This window comes from Trichoderma reesei (assembly GCF_000167675.1).
Source record: "Trichoderma reesei QM6a unplaced genomic scaffold TRIREscaffold_11, whole genome shotgun sequence".
Classification (NCBI taxonomy): domain Eukaryota; kingdom Fungi; phylum Ascomycota; class Sordariomycetes; order Hypocreales; family Hypocreaceae; genus Trichoderma; species Trichoderma reesei.
Window position 1 is genome coordinate 334,714 of NW_006711158.1, and position 17,614 is coordinate 352,327.

Here is a 17,614-nt window from a genome sequence, read left to right on the forward strand (position 1 = left end):
GCTCTCCAGGCATCAAATTAACGGGGTGCGTTGGGCGCTAGCCGGTGACTGAGACATTGGATATGCGCTCTTGCAGGGCCTTTGGACATCAACCGACAGGGATGCTGGCCTTGTCGTCCCGTCTCTGGGCCACTAAACCAGGGCGCAACTTCTCCTCCACAAGGCTGGATGGATGCAACAAGCCTCTGGACTAATACCACTACTGCATCGTACCCCAGCAGCGTTGCGAGCGTGCCATCGAGTTCCTCTCCTCTCTATCGCAATCTATGACTTTAATTTCCTCTTATTGTCTTCAAACCCATCAGCTCCACTCAATGAATAACCGAATGCCTCACGTCGTTGCATTCCCATCTCATCGTCTACACAATCTTCATAAAGACATCCCGACGTTACACCAGCAGACTTGCCGCAATCAATAAAGAGACGGCCGCAGACACGTGCCACCCAAGCCGGGCCATTGGCGTGCCGCTCCTTCAACGCACCCAAACCTCAATCTCGCCAGCTGCAACTTTCCGGAGAGGCCTCACCCTCCTCTTGCTCTTCCGGCAGGCCAATTGATTGCTCTTAACTCTTAATACATGCGGAAGAGAGCGACTGGATTTCAGAACCGCCGGAAGGCATCACATCAGGATACAAGCGGAAGAGCTGGATCATCGCCAACGTCGGGAACAGAGGGTCCATCGTCATCCGTGCTTTTCAGTGACTCTCTCTCTCTCTCTCTCTCTACATCACACAGAGGCATGCTTTTGCCTTATTACACCTCTCCTTCTCTGTCCTTTCAACAATGCACACTAAGCAGCTGGACATGTGAGATCCCCATGATTCTCAACCTTTGACGACATTCTGTCTTTCTGTTCTCCCTCCCCTTTCCTTTCTTATCCTCATCTTCCTCTTTCTTTCTCAACGATTCCACAGGCTGAAACTGCCACCAACATGCCAACCTACCTGTGTCACGGCTTTCGGTGGACGCGCCGGTTGATCCGCATCTTCGTCATCATCGAGGATCTCGACGACGCTGCTCCAGACTGGATAACCGGCCGCAACTCGTCGGCCGCCATCCTCGAACGCTTCGGCACCAAATTTGACTACTTGCCTCAACGCCTGCCACAGCAACAGGCAGAAACGCCGTCTGAACAGGAGTCGGTGCCTCAGCAGCAAAAGCAGGCGACGCAAGACGAGAAAATTGCTGCGCATCAGGACGACGACTTTTCCGTCCCGCCATCACGGGTTCCCTACTCAGAAGACAGCGTCTTGGTCAATCAATTCTCCCCGGTAAAGCTGCTGGAAGAGTACGATCCGGAGGAGACTTCCATCTCGGCGCGACCATTTGCCTACGTTGCAGACCACGTCATTCGCATCGACTTGAGCGCCAATGTCTTGGAGGAAATGGCCAAGTATGAGGCTCTCGTCAAGGAGAGGAATGAAGGCAACTGGTTCGAACGGCTGCGTGACGAACTGCAACCAGGGTCGCCTATTGAGTGGTACGTGGTCGTCAATGGAGATGAGGAGCGGGGATGGCCCCATGACGACGAGGAAGAGAGCGAGGGGAGCGACGTGACGGAGATGGAGGACCTGAAAGTGGCTGAGGAGGAGGACGGGCCTCGGCGTGAACAGCCAACGGGTGCCTCTTCGCAGATGCTGAGCCCGACCAGCCAACACGCGCCCAACAAACCAGCCGACCAAACGCATTCTCTGCGGCACAAGATATCGAGGGCAGGTTTGCGACGACTATTTAGCAAAAAGGAGGCCGCCGAGTGATGGGCAAGCTATGCCAGGCTTGTCACCTTGGATATGGATGTGGGCGCATGCATCATGGCGCTCTGTGTAAGGCGCTTGTGTCCGTCGCAGGCATGGGAGAGAGATGCTCCGGGTGTTGACGAACATTCTGTATGATACCATGTGGAATGGAGTACTATTGTATCAACACAAATGAGCATGAGAATGAATGAGCGGGTTGCATTTATGTATCAATACCGCGCGGATTAATTACAATCTGAAAAGCAACGAGCTGTGAGAGGTTGATACAGCAGCAGCAGACGAACCACTTTCAGTTGTGGAAACGGACAAGCATGGGGCGTGTAAATCAGGGTCCACCACGATCCGCGATACTGCTTGGAGAGGTCGGGAAAAGACGAATTGAAACGGAACAAAGAGATGTCAGTTTGTCAGTTGAATGATTGTTCAACTTCTCACATAATGTAATTCAAATTTATCACATCTCCATCCCCGTGTAAGTCGGTCCAGCACTCATCAGCATATGACGTCGGCTGCTGTCACGTGTAGCTCGGAAAGGAGCTGCATCCATCGTTGTCGCAAAGCAATTTCCATCTCCAATTTCATGACCCCGAGAAGCCCTCAATCTCCCTTTATTACTACGTCCTTCCCCTTCCTTGGCACATCAGCTCTCTAGGCAGATCGCCATACTATTCATTTCCTCTCGTCGGGAGAGTGAGAGAATCCGGCGCACAAGCGAAGGCGCGGGGGTTGCGCATACGAACGGAAAACAACACCCACCCGACTCTTGTCTGTGCCTGTGCGTCGAGGTTCCTTAGGTAGGGAGGGAAGACCCAGACCAGCTCACCAGAACTCGCATGGCGAGCATCGTCGACCGCCAGAACAACAACACCGCGACACGCCGCCCCCCTCGATACCCGTCCTACCTTAGTCGTCGCACTGCCAGTCAGCCAGTCCGGTCCAGCAAGAGCTCAGCCGAATGGCCTACCGCCACGTCCACCGCGATGAATCCCCGTCCTTTGCCCAGACGGGGGCCGAGTTCAGCCTCGACGACAGCGACGTCTACGATGACAATGACGACGAGGACGACGATGAAGACGATTTGCGCTCCCAGGTCGGCGGCGGCGGCGGCAGCGGCTCGGACACGTACGAGATGGTTGGCGGCAAACGGCGGCACGACCAGTACAAGATGAGCAGAGAGCGGCTGATGGAGGGCGACTACATCGATGCCGGGTCATCGTCGTCAACGACCACCAGGGGGAGAGGAGGGGAGGGAGAAGACAGCGACAGGAGCAGAAGCAGAGGCAGAGGAAGAGGCTTGAGTGTCAGCTCCGTGGACAGCTTCCTGCTGTACACGCCCGACGAGGAGAACGCCGTTCGGCGCAAGTTTGACCGCAAGCTGGTGCTCTTCGTGGCGCTGCTCTACATGCTGAGCTTCCTCGACCGATCCAGTGCGTCGCAAAGCCGTCATTCCCCCCTTCTATCATGTCAATGATCACAAAAGATGATCGAGTTTCAAAGGACTCTGTTATTATACCAGAAGACTAACAATTACTTCTTGTCATACTACCACAGATATCGGCAACGCGCGCATCGCCGGCATGGACGAGGACCTGCAGTCCACCAGCCCTCCCCGCGACGACTGGTACGAGTGGGCGCTCACGTCCTTTTACATCTCGTACATTGCCTTTGAGTGGATGTCGCTCCTGTGGAAGGTCGTCCCCGCGCACGTCTACGTCTCCGCCCTCGTGCTCAGCTGGGGCCTGACGGCATCTCTGCAGGCCGTCGCCGTGTCGTATCCGATGCTCGTCGCGCTGCGCGTCCTGCTCGGCATCGGCGAGGCGGGCTTCACCGGCGTGCCCTTTTACCTGAGCTTCTTTTACAAGAGGCACGAGCTGGCCTTTCGCACAGCCATCTTCATCTCCGGTACGTTCCTTTTGGGCTCAGTGAGCAACTTGGCGAGTCTTTCTCATATGGGCATCCTTCTAACGCGATCCTTCTTCAGCCGCCCCCCTGGCGACAAGCTTCGCATCAACCCTCGCCTGGCTCATCGTCAAAGTCGGCCAGCTCAGCCCCATCGCCCCCTGGCGCCTCCTCTTCCTCATCGAAGGCTTCCCCTCCGTCATCGTCTCCGTCATCGCCTGGAGCACCATCCCCGACTCCCCCCAAACAGCGCACTACCTCACCAAGCGCGAGAAAAAGGTCGCCCGCCTCCGCCTCCGCCGCGAAACAACAACCACCACCTCATCATCATCCTCTTCATCCTTATCCTCAGTAGCAGGAAAAGCGTCCCGCCTCAAGGCCCGCGAGATCCTCTCCGTCCTCGCCGACCCCGTCGCATGGATCACGCCGGCAATGTTCTTCCTCACCAACATGGCCTACTCCTCGCTCCCCGTCTTTCTCCCAAAGATCCTCACCGAAATGGGCCACGACAGCCTCTCCGCCCAGGCCCTCGCCGCGCCTCCTTACCTCCTCGCCTTCTGCGTCGTCCTCTTCACGGCGCACACGTCGGACCGCCTCGCCGCTAGAACCGGCCCCATCGTCTTCCACGCCCTCTCCTCGTCCCTCGGCTACGCCATCCTCGCCCTCTCGCGTCCCCTCGGCCTCCCCGCCTGGCTGCGCTACCTCGCCGTGTATCCCGCCGCCGTGGGCTTCTTCAACGTCGTCACCCTCGTCATCGCCTGGAACATCAATAACCAGCCCAGTCAGAGCCGTCAGGGCGGCGGCTTCGCGCTCATGCAGATCGTCGGCCAGTGCGGGCCCTTGGTCGGCACGCGCCTGTATCCCGATCGCGATGCGCCCTTTTATACGCGCGGCATGTGGACGTGCGCGTCGGCCATGTTGACTGTTGCCGTGCTGGCCCTGTTGCTGCGTTTTTACTTGAAGCGCAAGAATAGCAGGCTGGATCAGGCCGAGAAGGAGAGGCAGGAAGATGGGACCATGGTTGAGGAGGAGGGCTTGGTGTTTCCCGGCAAGAGGAGGAGGCATGCAGACAAGTTTCGTTACATGTTATAGAAGATGGCATCAGAGACAAAAGAACAAAATCAAGAAGCAGACATAGATAAATGTCAGACAGGATATATAATGACTTGGACATATCAAATAGAATAGAATTTGGCTGTTATAAAAGATGAATTGATAAAAAGAAATGGCTATCCTAGATATGACTGATTCCCATGCCGTACTGCTTGCATAGATACTGCCTAGCGACCATTGACTCCCAACAAACCCCATGAGATACTGACCGAAACGACAGATAGCATACACTGCGATAATCCTGGTATTAAGTATATCCAAGAAGAACCACGCACAATCCTAAATTAGTCCTCCGGCAAGTTAAAAAGAGGACAGTGGCCTGCGCCTTGGCCTCTTCTTAGTTGGCTGGCTTAAGGTACTCTCATTCCGTCACCAGACGTAGCTTCTTCCCAACGTCTCGCTTCTTCGCATTCGCAGCTGCTCGCTCAGACGCCTTCGTCTCTTCTTCGGTAGTGCTGCCGCGAGCTTTGAGGGCCTGGAACAGCATTCCTGCGTCAAAGAAGCCATCTGTTAATTGGTGATTAGCATCTGTCAACATCCCAAGTTCGGATTTAGGATTTAGGATCTGTTGAAAACTTACATCCGCCCAATTCATCGTCGTCGCTGGTAAAGCTATTCTCGGTTGGCGATCTGGGAGCCAGACTCGGCCGCCTGCCCCCCTTGGCGTCTGCTCCGGTGATCAATCTGCCTCGAGACTTGAGCCGGTTCGAGGGCTTTGGCCGTGCGAGTTCTGCCTCGCGCGCTCTGGTTGTCTTTGCGATGACAGGCTTGCCATTTGTGATGCGCAAGATGCGTCGGATCTCCAGCAGGTAGCTCTCCAGGGCGTCGACAAATCGCTTCGTCTGTCGGTGTTTGCTCGCCACGCAGATGGAGATGCTGTCGTCTTTGATGATGTAGCCAATGCCAAAGCCGTTGCCAGATGTTGGTCCAAAGCCAAAGTGGCGCAGCGAAGGGTTGCCGCAGTTCGAGGTCGAGAGAATGGTGGTGTTCAGCTTGTCCCAGCCAGAGTCGGCAAAGATGAGAGGCAGTGGGTGGTGTTCCCGCGATCGAGAGTTGGTGCTATCGCCGCGTTCTCTGGTCGGCCTCACTTCGACGCCGTCCATCGACAAGTTGGAGCTCCTCGGGCTGGCGGCAGGTGAATACTCCGTTGGGCTTGATGCCACGGAACTGTTCATGGCGCTGTCGATCAAGTCGTCTACATACTTCTGCCACACGCTGAAGAGGGCGTACAGATGTCTGTCGCAGCCTTGGCCCTTGGCGCACTCCTTGGTGTTGTTGACATGCTTGACGCATGCACGCTTGAGAGCCTCGACCTTGCGCTCAAGAGGGTTGTCGGCCCAAAAGGTCTGGACAAAGTCGACGGATTCATCCGTCACCGGCCGGATAGCCTCCGTGCGGCCATGCAAAAAGGTCTTGGTCATGGCAGGTTCATAGGTGCACTCAACCCTTCCGTACAGGCCATAGTACGCTGCCTGGAACGCCATTTGGACAAAGGCATCGGGGGAGAATCCCATGGAAGTGATGAAGTGCTTGCCATAGGTGGAAAAGTCGAGACACTGGAACTCGTTCTGCTCAATCAGGTCTGCCAGCCTGGTCTCGGCGAAGCGCAGCGCGATGCTGAGCTCGGGGACCATGTCCCAACCGAGCTTTCGCGGGGTGGTGTTGACGTCTCCAAAGCTCTCAATCTCCCGCTTGGTCGGGTCGGGGCTGGTCGATGCCCAAAGAGTCATCGCTTGTCCGTTGATGGTGCGCGCGAAACGAAGGATCGTGTCCGTGTACACGTCACTGGCAAATCGCAACACTGTGTGGCCGTCGACACCGGTATGCTCGAAATTGATTCCCGCACTGCCATTCTTGCAGACAATGATCTGAAGCTTGTCGTACCAGCGGTTGGTACATGTGCCGATCTGGACGCCATTCTTGACCTCGCTGGTTCCACATAGCATGTTCTGGCAGAGAGCCGCGACGGTGTTGGGCTCGGTATAGTCGAGACACAGGACGAAGAGGGCAGAGTCGACGATGCTGAGCGAATCGGCATTGTTGGAACCCGGCTCGCGGGTCAGTATATCTCGTAGGCCAGACCACACCTTGCGGTTTTCGGTGCTGAGCACTCCAAGGGCGTTCTTTGCCGCATCCTGGATGGGGATCTGGGAAGCATCATCGACAATGGTCTGGAGGTTGAGTTCAATGTCCTTCTCGGTCATAATGACATCCGAGTTGTCATCGAGAACGTCGAACCAGTAGATCTGGCCGTGGCACATGACAATGATGTGCTTTGATTCAGGATCCTGCTCAATCTGGCAACCAGCTTCGGTCGGAACTCTGGCTGTGCCAAAGAGGCGAGAGAACTGATACATGCACAAAGGGGTTCCCTTGACCTTGTCTGGCGGCAATTCTTCCTTTCTCACGGCCCTGATGAACTCGAGTGCGGATACAACAAGGGAGGCAGCACGGGTCACCTGGTTGTTCCTTGCTGGAGTCGGGTCATCTTCCAAGAGGAAGAAGGGGTTGAGGTTGAGTACGACGGGGTTGTCAAAGTTGAGATACGAATCATACCCTGTTTTTTCATCGCGTTAGTCTCGCAACGTAAAGAGGGCCGCAAGAGCCAGAGGCAGACTTACAAAACTGTTCAATGTAACTCGTCTTGCCCTGTGCATATCTCTTCAACTTCTCCTGCAAATCAGGGCCCTCTTCTCTGAGAAACTCGTTGACGGCATGCTGTGTTTCAGCATGCTCTCTAGGAGACTGGAGAGGCTTCAGGGCTTCCAGATACTTCTTAGCTGTGCTCTCAAGTTCAGGAATGGGCAGCTTCGGCAGCTTGTCCTGGTGGCGGAAAGTGATGCCGCCTTCCATCTTGGTGTCGTTGTATGTGGCCTTGGGCACTCTGGTGTATGCAGCAGATAGCTGCGGCGGCTGTCGCGGAGGCGGCGTAGTAGAAGTCGGAACCTGGAGTTCTTTTGGTGCCTCGGGGAGGTCTGGAAGGCTGCGAGGAGTGTTGTAGTAGGAGCGAGGTTCAGCAAGCCGTTCGGCTATGGACTGAGGGGGGTTGAAGGAACGAACTGAGGCCGTCATGGCGTCAGCGAGCTGAGTTTGGACCTAAAAGTAGAGAGGCGAAATGCTGGTGCTAATGGAAAGGCCGCGGAGGGCGGTGCGGTAGAAGTAGTGGCAGTCGTCGTGGCAATAAAGGGGCATTACACTTGAGGAGCCACGCAAATGAGGATCGGTCTCATGAGGAGGGCCAGAGAATAAGGGGGTAAACGGAAGAACCGGCAAATGGGGAAACCATTGGTAGCAACGAGAACTGCGTCAAGATGGCCAGGAAGGGGAGTGTTTTTTATATGTATATGAAAGATGTACAATGCACAACTCCATGTGGGCGAGGCCAAGGCCGGACACGGATCAGAATCCGGGGCACGGGGAAGAGGTGGAGTCCCCACAGTCAGCCGTCGTCCCCAGGAGATCAAGCATGTGGTGATGTGTAATAGGATCCTCGGGAGCACGAGCTGGGCGCGTCCGGCAGTGGGTCATGCTGTGCAGGTTCGCCAGTAGAGGCGGGCGAGGGAGGATGAGTGAATAACCCCAGATCGGGCTTTGCCGGGGGCTGAGGGGAGTGTGGAAACCATCCTCCGCATGTCCGGCCGCGACAGCGAGGCGTCGAGCATGGTACCTTTGGCCGTAGCAAGAGCTTTCTACAACCTTGCAGGCATTTGCCGCCTAGTAATAGTCCCTTGGACAAGTAACAACACCTGAACGCTTGCACAGCTGCACATACGCTTGTACATGCACTTGCTCGCGTTTGTGTGATACTCATAAGACAAAAGAAGGAAGAAATAGATGAGGTATAGTGGCTGATAATGTCGACGCCTGGACTGCCAAAGACACAATAATGGACGCAAGGAAATATCTCGACTTACCCCCTCACTGCAACGGCTGATTCGGGAGCACCTGGTCAGTCACCACACGCCCTGTTTCCCTTCTCACATGAACCCCCAGCAGCGAGACAGCAGAGAAACCGATACCCGGAGGAGCTCCGAGTGGGGGTGGAAACGGTTGGAGTGTGCGCAGCAACAAGCAGCGAAAACACGAGAAAGCTACAGCAAGGACATGTGCTTGGACCTCGAGGTGAGAGGAGAAGCGGCAAATAGCAACGTTTGCTTCGGCCCTGTGGGTTGCGGGACAGAGGAGCGAGAGGAAGAACGATCTGGCGTCACGTCAAGTGGATCGGAAATGCGGCGAGTTGGAGTGGTTGGAGTGGTGGCTTCGGACGAGGGGATGTTCGGGGGTGAGCGCTTCGGAGAGGGAGCGAATTTCGCCTTGGTCTGGTCTGGCCTTTGGTCGGGTCGGGTTCTGGTAACGTCTGGTCTCTGGTAGGTATGGTTTGATTTGAAATTTGCGTGCGCGGTGTTCTTTTGTGCCGTGAGCGACGCTAGATAAAGCGGGCTGAGCTGAGCTGCCACGAATCGGTGTCGCCAGTTGAAGAAGGGTGAGGGTTGACGGAAAGGAGGGGAAGAAGAAGAAGAAGAAAAGATGGAGGAGATCAAGTACTAAGGGTTCAGGTAAGGTAGTAGTAGGTATAGTAGGAGAGAGAAGATGGTCGAGATAGTCGGAAATTGACATCCACGGAAGGAGGCTGGTGATCCACTGGTCCTGCGTGCCTTCCAACTTCTTCTCGTTTCCAAGTACTTCAGGGCAGGCTGCCAGTTATGAGTACCTCTTTAGGTATTACTAAGGTAGGTAGTTGTACCGCCTCAACGCCAGCTTCAGGCCTCGTGACAGCCCTGAGCCATTGTCACGATGATGCTGTGCGTGGCAAAAGTAGAATAGCTCCCGTCTGGAAATCTTGAGCGACTAGGTTGATTTGAGCCCGAGTCTGTGATTGTGAATACTATAGGGCACAAGGGCTACTTCAGCCCCGGGTCACAAGGCCACATTATCTCTGCTGCCAGCAAAACTGTCGAGACTCTCAGATTATGGTACTAAATCGCCTTGCTGTAACAGAGGGCAGATGCTGCAGAATCTCAGTGCAACAATAACAGATGCAACGACGTCACGAGCTAGTACTAAGCGACCACCCCCATGGTGCCCCTCAAAATTGAAAGGGAAAAGAGAGACTAAAAATCGTCAGTAATCAATGAATGGACGGGTTTTTGATTGATGCCAAGCGGGAGAATCTTGATAGGGCAGCTCGTCTCCAATTATTTCTCCGCATGGAGACGCTTCAACCGCCGGATGGGAATCTCCATTTATGCCGAACATTGATGATACAAGATGTACTTGATACTCCGAGAGGGGAGCCGTTGTCCATACTAAATAGCAGTAATGCAGCAGGAGATGATGGTATCCGGTACTTTTCTCGCCTTGGCTTCCATCTTCCACAACCGTGCTCATTACCTACAGTACTTGTATCTTCATGTTCATCAATGCCCACAGCACTTTTGGTACAGTACGTGCCGGAATCGATAAATGACTATAGAGTAATACCAGGTATCAGAGCCTTGAATCAGTCTTTTACCAGCTCCGACAGAGCCGAGATTTGCTGTGGATGTTGCTCGAATTGAGCCTCTCAGTGTCTCTCGGACAAGAGGATGAGGCGCTCGAGTAAGACGTTGAATCAATCGGAATGACCTGTTTTCGACTCCTATAGTGATTGCATCTCTAACTTGAATCATATCGCATTTCAGTAGTTCATTATTATTATGAAAATCATTCATGCCGACAACCTCGTATGCCATTATTCCATCTATCCACCTGTAATTATACACAGGGTTATGCTATTCGGCGTTGCTGCTGACCTGGTGTTACTCTATCTCCCTACTCCGCATCCACGCCCACCTTCGGGCCAACGGACCAACTCCCCAAGAGATGGAACACAATCTGCTCCTTAGTTAGAATACCTGTCCGCAATCGTACGCAACGATTCGACTTGACCAGGGAGATTCCATCATCCAGCCAATCGCTCACCTCATCTACAAGCTGAAGCTGCATCTCGTCACTCTGCGCCCCTACGATAGGGGGTTCATAGTTACATTGGCCGTCTGACTGTGCCTGATCTCCTCATCAAGACCTACAGTAGTAACTTACTCTGAACCATGCCCATACACGTACCCCCACAGAGGCGATCGAAGCATTTTCACATGTCAGCGTCTCCCTGCCAGTCATAGTTGTACCCTACCTATTTCGCGCATCAACCTACTACTATAATGCATGGATCGATTCCTACCTGGACCTCAAGGTACGTGAGGGCTTGATATGGCTATGGCGGAATCACAGAAAGGCCGGATAATGTAAGGTGGCTTCTTTCTCCATTTAATGATAGACTGACGAAATGAATGGAGTAAACACCTGGTAGGTACCAGACAGAGTGGACGAACGAAATGAGGCAACCCGAAGGCCTGCATCTACACAGAAGCGTCCAGAACGCAGCTGCATCCAGACAGACACATCCCCTCAAATGCCGCCACAAAGGCCCCTTGTACATCAGCTCCCCTGTTCCCCCCCGAGCTCTCAGCTGGAAACGTGAAATATCAACAGGACACAGCCTTGTCTCTCGGATGGCAAGGTCCCAAATGGCAAGGAAGACGCTTAATTCATCTTCAGGGCACGCTGACGCTTGGCCTCCCCCAAGTACTTCTTCGCATCATCGAGCCAATCCTGCATAGTCTGCTTCTTCGGCTCCTCGCTCATGAAGGAGTTTTCAATGTACCTCCCAGCTGCAGTAACTGTGTGTTAGCCCACATGGCGAACGTGTCAAAAAGAGGAGGAGGCAAAGGAGACACATACAGTATTCCTTCAAATCGTTCCACGCCTCGACAATCGTCTCGAGCTGCCGCTTCTCGAGAAGCATCGGCGGAATGCTGTCGGCGCTGTCGGCAAACAAGTCGTAGAGCGTCTGCAAGTCGGCGCCCATTCCCGCCCAGGCCCCCTGGAGCGCCTCGAGCGTAACAATTGCAGGCGCAATAATGTCGAGGAGGTCCGTGACTTGGCCCTAGAATAACGAGAGGATGAAAGCCCCCTTTTAGTCAGTCTTCTTGGGTCTTTCTGTCAAAAGAGGACCGTGGCTTGGATTGCTGCGACTCACCCTCATGGATGTGATGTCTGCCTGCAAGGTCTTGGCGGCAAACAGCTTCGCTTCGTCTGCTGCCAGAGCCGCCTGGGTGTCCTTGATCTTCTTCTCCAGCCTTTCAATGTCGTCTTCGGCCTGACTTGCGATGACGGCGCCAGCAATAGTTCCAATGGGGACGCTGTATTCGTACGGCAAAACGGTCTCTCGTCAGCTTGTCTTCTTGAAAGACTTACCAGAAGGCAAAGAATCGGGTGTCAACCTACATCCAGACGTAATACGCAGTCTGTTGAATCGTTGCGTGATCTGCCAACATTTGGTCAAGTCAGTCACAGCGATTCCAATGGCTGCTAGTAACGACGTAACACGGGACTTTTACCTTCGTCGATTCTCGTCTGAGCGTCCTTGATATCGGCCCTGTCCGCGTCAATCTGGGCCTGCAATTGGTCGACATTGTTGCCTTCTTTGTCCAAAAGCTCCTGCAGGGACTTCTCATCTCCCTGGATCGTAGTCTCGTAGACCTTGCAGTTATCGTGGAATGTGCTCAGGGCTTCCAGGGCCTTGCTGACCTGTTCCTGGATGAGCGTGATCTTCTTTTGCTCGTCGTCAATGGCGGACTTGATGCTCTCGGACAGCTCGTCAAGCACGCTCTGGTCTGGATCAGTCTTATTCTTCTCATCGTTGTACTGCCCGACCCATTCCAGCATGGCTTGATAGTAGGAGCTCGTTCCCGTTCCGCCGGCGATGGCGGAATATGTCTTGATGACGCCAGCGAGAACGGTGAGTTTGTCCCAGGTCTCGTCCTTGAACTCTGTGCAGTCCTTGGAGATCTTTTGTTCATTACCGAACAAGATGGTACCGTCAGCAGGGTTTCATCTCAACCGGCAGGGTTGTGTCAACGGACCTTTGTATAAGTGCCAATCAGGTTGTCAATCTCGGACCACACTGCCTTGCTGATCACAGACGTATCGACAAGCCCCAGATAGCGAACATATTGATCGCGATCGGTTGGGAGCAGCTTTCCCGTCCACAGAAATCTGCAGAGCGCGTGCATTTGGCCCTTTTCGAGGATGAAGATCTGGTCGCCATCATCATCATAACCGGATCTTGGGACATGCGGCCCGGGCCTCAGCTTCTGCGTTTTTTTATCAATGAGCATGCCCCGAGGAAACCAGACGGTTTCGTCGTCAATGGGCTTGGTTGGATCAAAGTAGGTAGTCATGATTGAGGATGAAAGGGGAGTTGTTGCACGCGTTGGAGGCAATGTTAGAGGAAAAGGGTGTTCTATCTCTGTGCTGATGACTGCGGGATAAGACGAATTCGAGATCAGAGGTCAGCCTCTTCTATTTATCTTCCTTTTCAGTTACAAGCCTTTCGCCACGATCTTTCTCTTGCAATTACCCCAAGTGCTCTACAGAGAAGCTGTCTTGCAACAACCGCGCCGATCAAAGGTTGCCTCTCTCTCTCTCTCCCCCTCTCTCTCTCGTCTCTACCGTCTTGCTTTTCGTCACGCATACTTGGCGGACGCCATCAAGCTGCCAAAAGTGCAACCCCTCTTTCTCCGCTCTGCTGTGCTCCCTCACAGGATGACAGCATATGCAAGCCGGGCGGCTGTTGTTTCAGCTCGTGCCGTCCTTTATCGTGAGTGTGCAGTGTGGTGCATGGCAGGGATGGCACGCAGACGGGCATACCCGGTATGCAGGGAGAAGCCGCAGCTTGACAACTCACAGTGAGCTTCAGGTAACTCGCATATGCCAGTCTCACGGCTGTAGATGGATCTGGTAATGAGTAACGGTGGGAGGAGACCTGAGTGTCACATACTGTAAGTTTGACTGGCGGAGGCTACAGCGGCAGCCGGAGCCGCGTCAACTACATCAATGTCTCCGGGTGGAAACTGGTTGAGGTCATCGAGCTGCAAGAGGTGTGAAAAGGATCCCTTCTCTCTTCAAACTCTGCCCCGTATTGCCCCTATTCGGATGCGCGTCAAGCCACGATGCTCGGTGACCCCATCGCCAAATCAGCTCACAATGGGCCGTCCTCAGCTACTGTGTATATCATGATGTGAAACATGCAGCATGGAAAGGCTCTGCCGCGCTGCTCTTCAGTTTCCATTACCTCACCTGTTTTACACTTCAGCCAGCCACGTACGGCCCATATCAGCGTACAACTGCAATACACGTAGCCATCATGACTCAGGTGTCTAAAGGGTCCGAGACACGATCAATGATTGACCCTGCTAACAAGACCGTTGCTCTCCACACGCAGTCATCTTGCCTTGCAGCTCCCCCTCATAGTGGCGCGGCAGTCTTGGGGGCCGTGATGCCGTCTCGACAGCCTCTGGGGGGCCTACCTGGCTGGAGTCGTGTCCACTTATGCAACATTGATTCAGGCTGACAGCAGTGGCTTCACACTTGTCTTTTCAACCTCATCGCCACCCGGAACGTCGCTGCAAGGCATCGGAGACTGGCTAGATTATGTCACACATGTCAGTCCGGGGTTGAGTTTTTAACAGATCTCAAACGGATTGTTGCATGAATCGATAACCATCTAGAGCATCAAGAGGATACTTGGAAGCTTCTTCAAGTTATTCCGTCACTTACACTCCATACAAACTCCTATCACATTGTAAAAAACAACTTGTCTTTCTGATTCGTTCCATCAACCATCGACATCATGGCCAACATCGCACCTCAACCCAGCGGCCCGGCCGAGTGGCAGAAGTACGCCAGCTCGGATGCTGTAGCCTCTATTCCTCTGCAAGCAGATGATACTGTGGGCAGCGGTGGCGCGGTGAGTACATGTACCGAAATATTCAAAAGTGTGTATGCTTCAGGTCTGACACTGTTGGCAGAACATTGCAATCCACCGCGGAGTCTTTCTGGACGCTTCAGAGGCCCTCGAGGACGGCATGCACAACTTGTACATCTACGCCGATGTCCTTGCCTTCATGAACAAAGACATCACCATAAGTCCAGCCAAGAACGGCATCGTCCAGATCATCTCCCGTGTTCTGACGGCGGATCAGCCCGTCACTTTGCGAGTCCCCCCTGGCGATGCGGCCACCAGCGCCATTTCCATCTACGCACCGGTGCTGGACCAGCCGATCTCGGTCTGCACAGGGGATTCCGAACCACAGGTGCTCAACCTGGGACCAGGTACCGACAATGTCGGGGTGGTTATCGTCTTCGACGATGGGGAAGTGCTTCTCGATTACCAGAAGAAGTATCCCGATGACAACCATGCCGAGCTGCAGGCCAGCCTCGAGACGGAGCTGCGCATCGCGCTGGCCCAGTTCTGGAAGAACAGTTCCATTGCCATCTCCATCTGCTCGTACGTGGCGACCATCACGGAGAACCAAAAGTCGTACCAGATGCTCAACACACAGGCCGTGGCGCTGGGCCAGCAGCTTGCGGGCCGGGTCATAGCGGGCAAAGACATGACATATGCCCCTGTGCTGGTATTGGACCAGTATAAGGAGACCATGGAGCAGGCATTGACTGCTGCAACGAGCTTCCAGGACCTGTACAACCATTACCAGGACAGGTCGCAGTCGCTGGAGGTGCAGATCGAGGCGTGGAGGAAGATGCTGGATGAGGCTATTGCGAACCAGACAATGCAGGGTAATCTGTGTCAATCGGCCTATGACAAGTACCACAGCGCTACCCAGACAGCTTCTAGCTGCGGCCAACAGTTTACACTGGATAACGGACACTTGAAGTTGGCGCAGATAGACTTTGAGTCGGGAGTCGAGAAGTGGAAGATTGAGCAGAAGTACCAGGCTATCTGGCAGATCTTCAAGGCCATCATCAGTAAGTCGAGTCGGTCCTCATATCATCAAGCTCCTGCGAGTCGTCTCTCTACCTGTATCAAGACTGATCATTGGTCTCCAGCCTTTGCCGTCAATATTGCGGTAATGTGTATCGGCGACCCAGCCGGAGTCGGCCAGGCAGGGGAAGCCGTAAACGGCGCGGTGGAAGCTGTTGAAGAAGCAGAAGAAATTGCCGACCAAGTTGCAGCAGAGGTGACCTCTGGAACGCTGGAGAGACTCAAGGAGGTGGTCGAGGCCCTGGACACGCTCTACCCGTCCGTATCAGACATGGTAGATGCGATCAAGGACCTCGGGATCGACCCTACCGTCGACATTCCCTCCATTGCAGACATTACAGGCACGACTCAGGGCGATGCAGACTCTGCAGCAATCGTCACCATGGCAGCATGGGACACCTGGATTCTTGAGTCGGACAAGCAGATGAAGTTTGCCCTGGACAACGAGATTGAGGGCGCAGCTGAATACCAGCTTGCTCTGCGTAAACACGCCATCAACGGCAAACAGCTGGCCCAGGCCCAGGCCGAGGCAATCAAGGCCGGCTACGAGTACGTTCAGGCCCAGATGGAAGTCGTCCGCTGTAACAAGCAGGTGACAGATCTCCAGAGCCTGCTGGATGAGTTTGAGGGTCAAGAGGACATCTACCGCGAAGCTGAAGCCAAGCTCTATGATAGGCTCATGGCGCTGAGGACGGGCGTTGTGATTGAGTTGCAGAACATGATCTGGGCATATCGGTACTGGGCTCTTGAGGACAGCAAGATTGTCCCTGATTCTACCAAGCCTATTGAGGAGTACGAGAGCGATCTCTACCAGATATCTAAAGATATGGAGACGATCGATGAGCAGTATCCGAGCGACTTTCAAGGTAAATGACCTCTGTTCCTCTTTGATTCTTTGAAAGGCTTGCTGACTGATATGGTAGACTTTTCGTACCCTGACGTGAGCGAAGATGTATGCTTTCACTTACAACCTTGACACAAGATGGCACCGTGGCTAACAACTTGGCAGCTTCCCCTCAATTTCGGCCAGATGCTCGTCCAAGGCCTCAAAAGCGAGACACACACCGGCAGCTTCACTCTAAGCCCCGAGGAAGCCCTCGCAGGATCCTTCTACGGAGGTAACCACTACCGCCTGAGCGGCCTGGATCCCACCCTCAGGGGCGCTCTCCCCAATCCCTCCGCTACCAAGAGCGCAGACGGCATGGTGATTGTTCAGCTGCAAATCACCACGTCCGGCATCTACCAGGATGTCCAAAGGGGTGAGATCTTGCGCTTTGCGAGTCTTCCCCAGACGCGTCGGTGCTCGTACGAGCTCAAGGCAGATGGGACAAGGGGCGAGACGAGGGATGATCCTATCTTTGAGACAAAGAATCATGCTGAGCCTACACCGTTCACGCAGTGGAAGATCAAGTTGCTGAACCCGGAGGATGTGGACTTGAGTAGGTTGGTGGGCGTTGATTTGCACTGGAAGGGACATGTTCGATATGACCCCCAGCGGCGGCCTGGAGGAGGCCATGAGCAGTCCTAGGTTCAGAATGCTTTCCGTGAGCGTCTACAGAAGAGGTTAGGGGTTATCAAAACCGGATACAGCTTGACCCTGTAGACTGGCTGCTTAGAGTCGAGTATGCTTCTGTCGGCAATGTGCCTGACTGTCAAGAGACTGACTACATTCGGTGATAACTGGTGGTCTCATACTCGGATCACGAATGATGTTACAGCCACCTTCCAAATCCTGAAAAGTCATGATTAAAACTTTGGGCCGCTGATTGCATGCTATACATGAACTGCTATTTCATGAGAGTACTCGTATAATTCTACTCCAAGCATCCCGTCGACGCTGTGGCGGAGATGAATCGGGATACGTTCATTCTTGGCTGACTGCAAATACTCCCTCGCCTCAAGGATTCTTCGTGCCATCACACTCAGCTCTTGCCAGCTGAGGCGGTTGATAAGAAGCCT

General features: G+C 54.0%; 5 protein-coding genes across 5 annotated transcripts; 3 read left to right on the forward strand and 2 right to left on the reverse strand.

The window, feature by feature from the left end:
- Window positions 1–413: 413 nt before the first annotated feature.
- On the forward strand, window positions 414–1,572 carry TRIREDRAFT_48852 (uncharacterized protein; the record flags this gene model as incomplete). Its single annotated transcript, XM_006965921.1, has 2 exons — window positions 414–1,139; window positions 1,248–1,572. Coding segments are annotated over exons 1-2 (531 nt in total), but the record flags the coding sequence as incomplete, so codon positions are not given.
- Window positions 1,573–2,941: 1,369 nt separating this feature from the next.
- TRIREDRAFT_63145 (uncharacterized protein) lies at window positions 2,942–4,749 on the forward strand (the record flags this gene model as incomplete). Its single annotated transcript, XM_006965922.1, has 3 exons — window positions 2,942–3,185; window positions 3,310–3,660; window positions 3,740–4,749. The coding sequence occupies 3 exons, from the start codon at window positions 2,942–2,944 to the stop codon at window positions 4,747–4,749; spliced, it is 1,605 nt and encodes a 534-aa protein (XP_006965984.1).
- Window positions 4,750–4,884: 135 nt separating this feature from the next.
- TRIREDRAFT_122240 (uncharacterized protein) lies at window positions 4,885–7,842 on the reverse strand (the record flags this gene model as incomplete). Its single annotated transcript, XM_006966045.1, has 4 exons — window positions 4,885–5,277; window positions 5,351–7,327; window positions 7,392–7,623; window positions 7,717–7,842. 4 exons carry the CDS (start codon window positions 7,840–7,842, stop codon window positions 5,132–5,134), a joined length of 2,481 nt encoding a protein of 826 aa, XP_006966107.1. The 3' UTR covers window positions 4,885–5,131.
- A 3,510-nt stretch (window positions 7,843–11,352) lies between these two features.
- Window positions 11,353–13,052, reverse strand: TRIREDRAFT_108143 (uncharacterized protein; the record flags this gene model as incomplete). The annotated part of the gene is made up of 6 exons (XM_006966046.1): window positions 11,353–11,480; window positions 11,551–11,755; window positions 11,849–12,034; window positions 12,097–12,116; window positions 12,210–12,660; window positions 12,735–13,052. The coding sequence occupies 6 exons, from the start codon at window positions 13,050–13,052 to the stop codon at window positions 11,353–11,355; spliced, it is 1,308 nt and encodes a 435-aa protein (XP_006966108.1).
- A 1,451-nt stretch (window positions 13,053–14,503) lies between these two features.
- On the forward strand, window positions 14,504–17,183 carry TRIREDRAFT_108144 (uncharacterized protein; the record flags this gene model as incomplete). Its single annotated transcript, XM_006965923.1, has 5 exons — window positions 14,504–14,620; window positions 14,682–15,639; window positions 15,721–16,521; window positions 16,579–16,607; window positions 16,665–17,183. The coding sequence occupies 5 exons, from the start codon at window positions 14,504–14,506 to the stop codon at window positions 17,181–17,183; spliced, it is 2,424 nt and encodes an 807-aa protein (XP_006965985.1).
- Window positions 17,184–17,614: the final 431 nt, after the last annotated feature.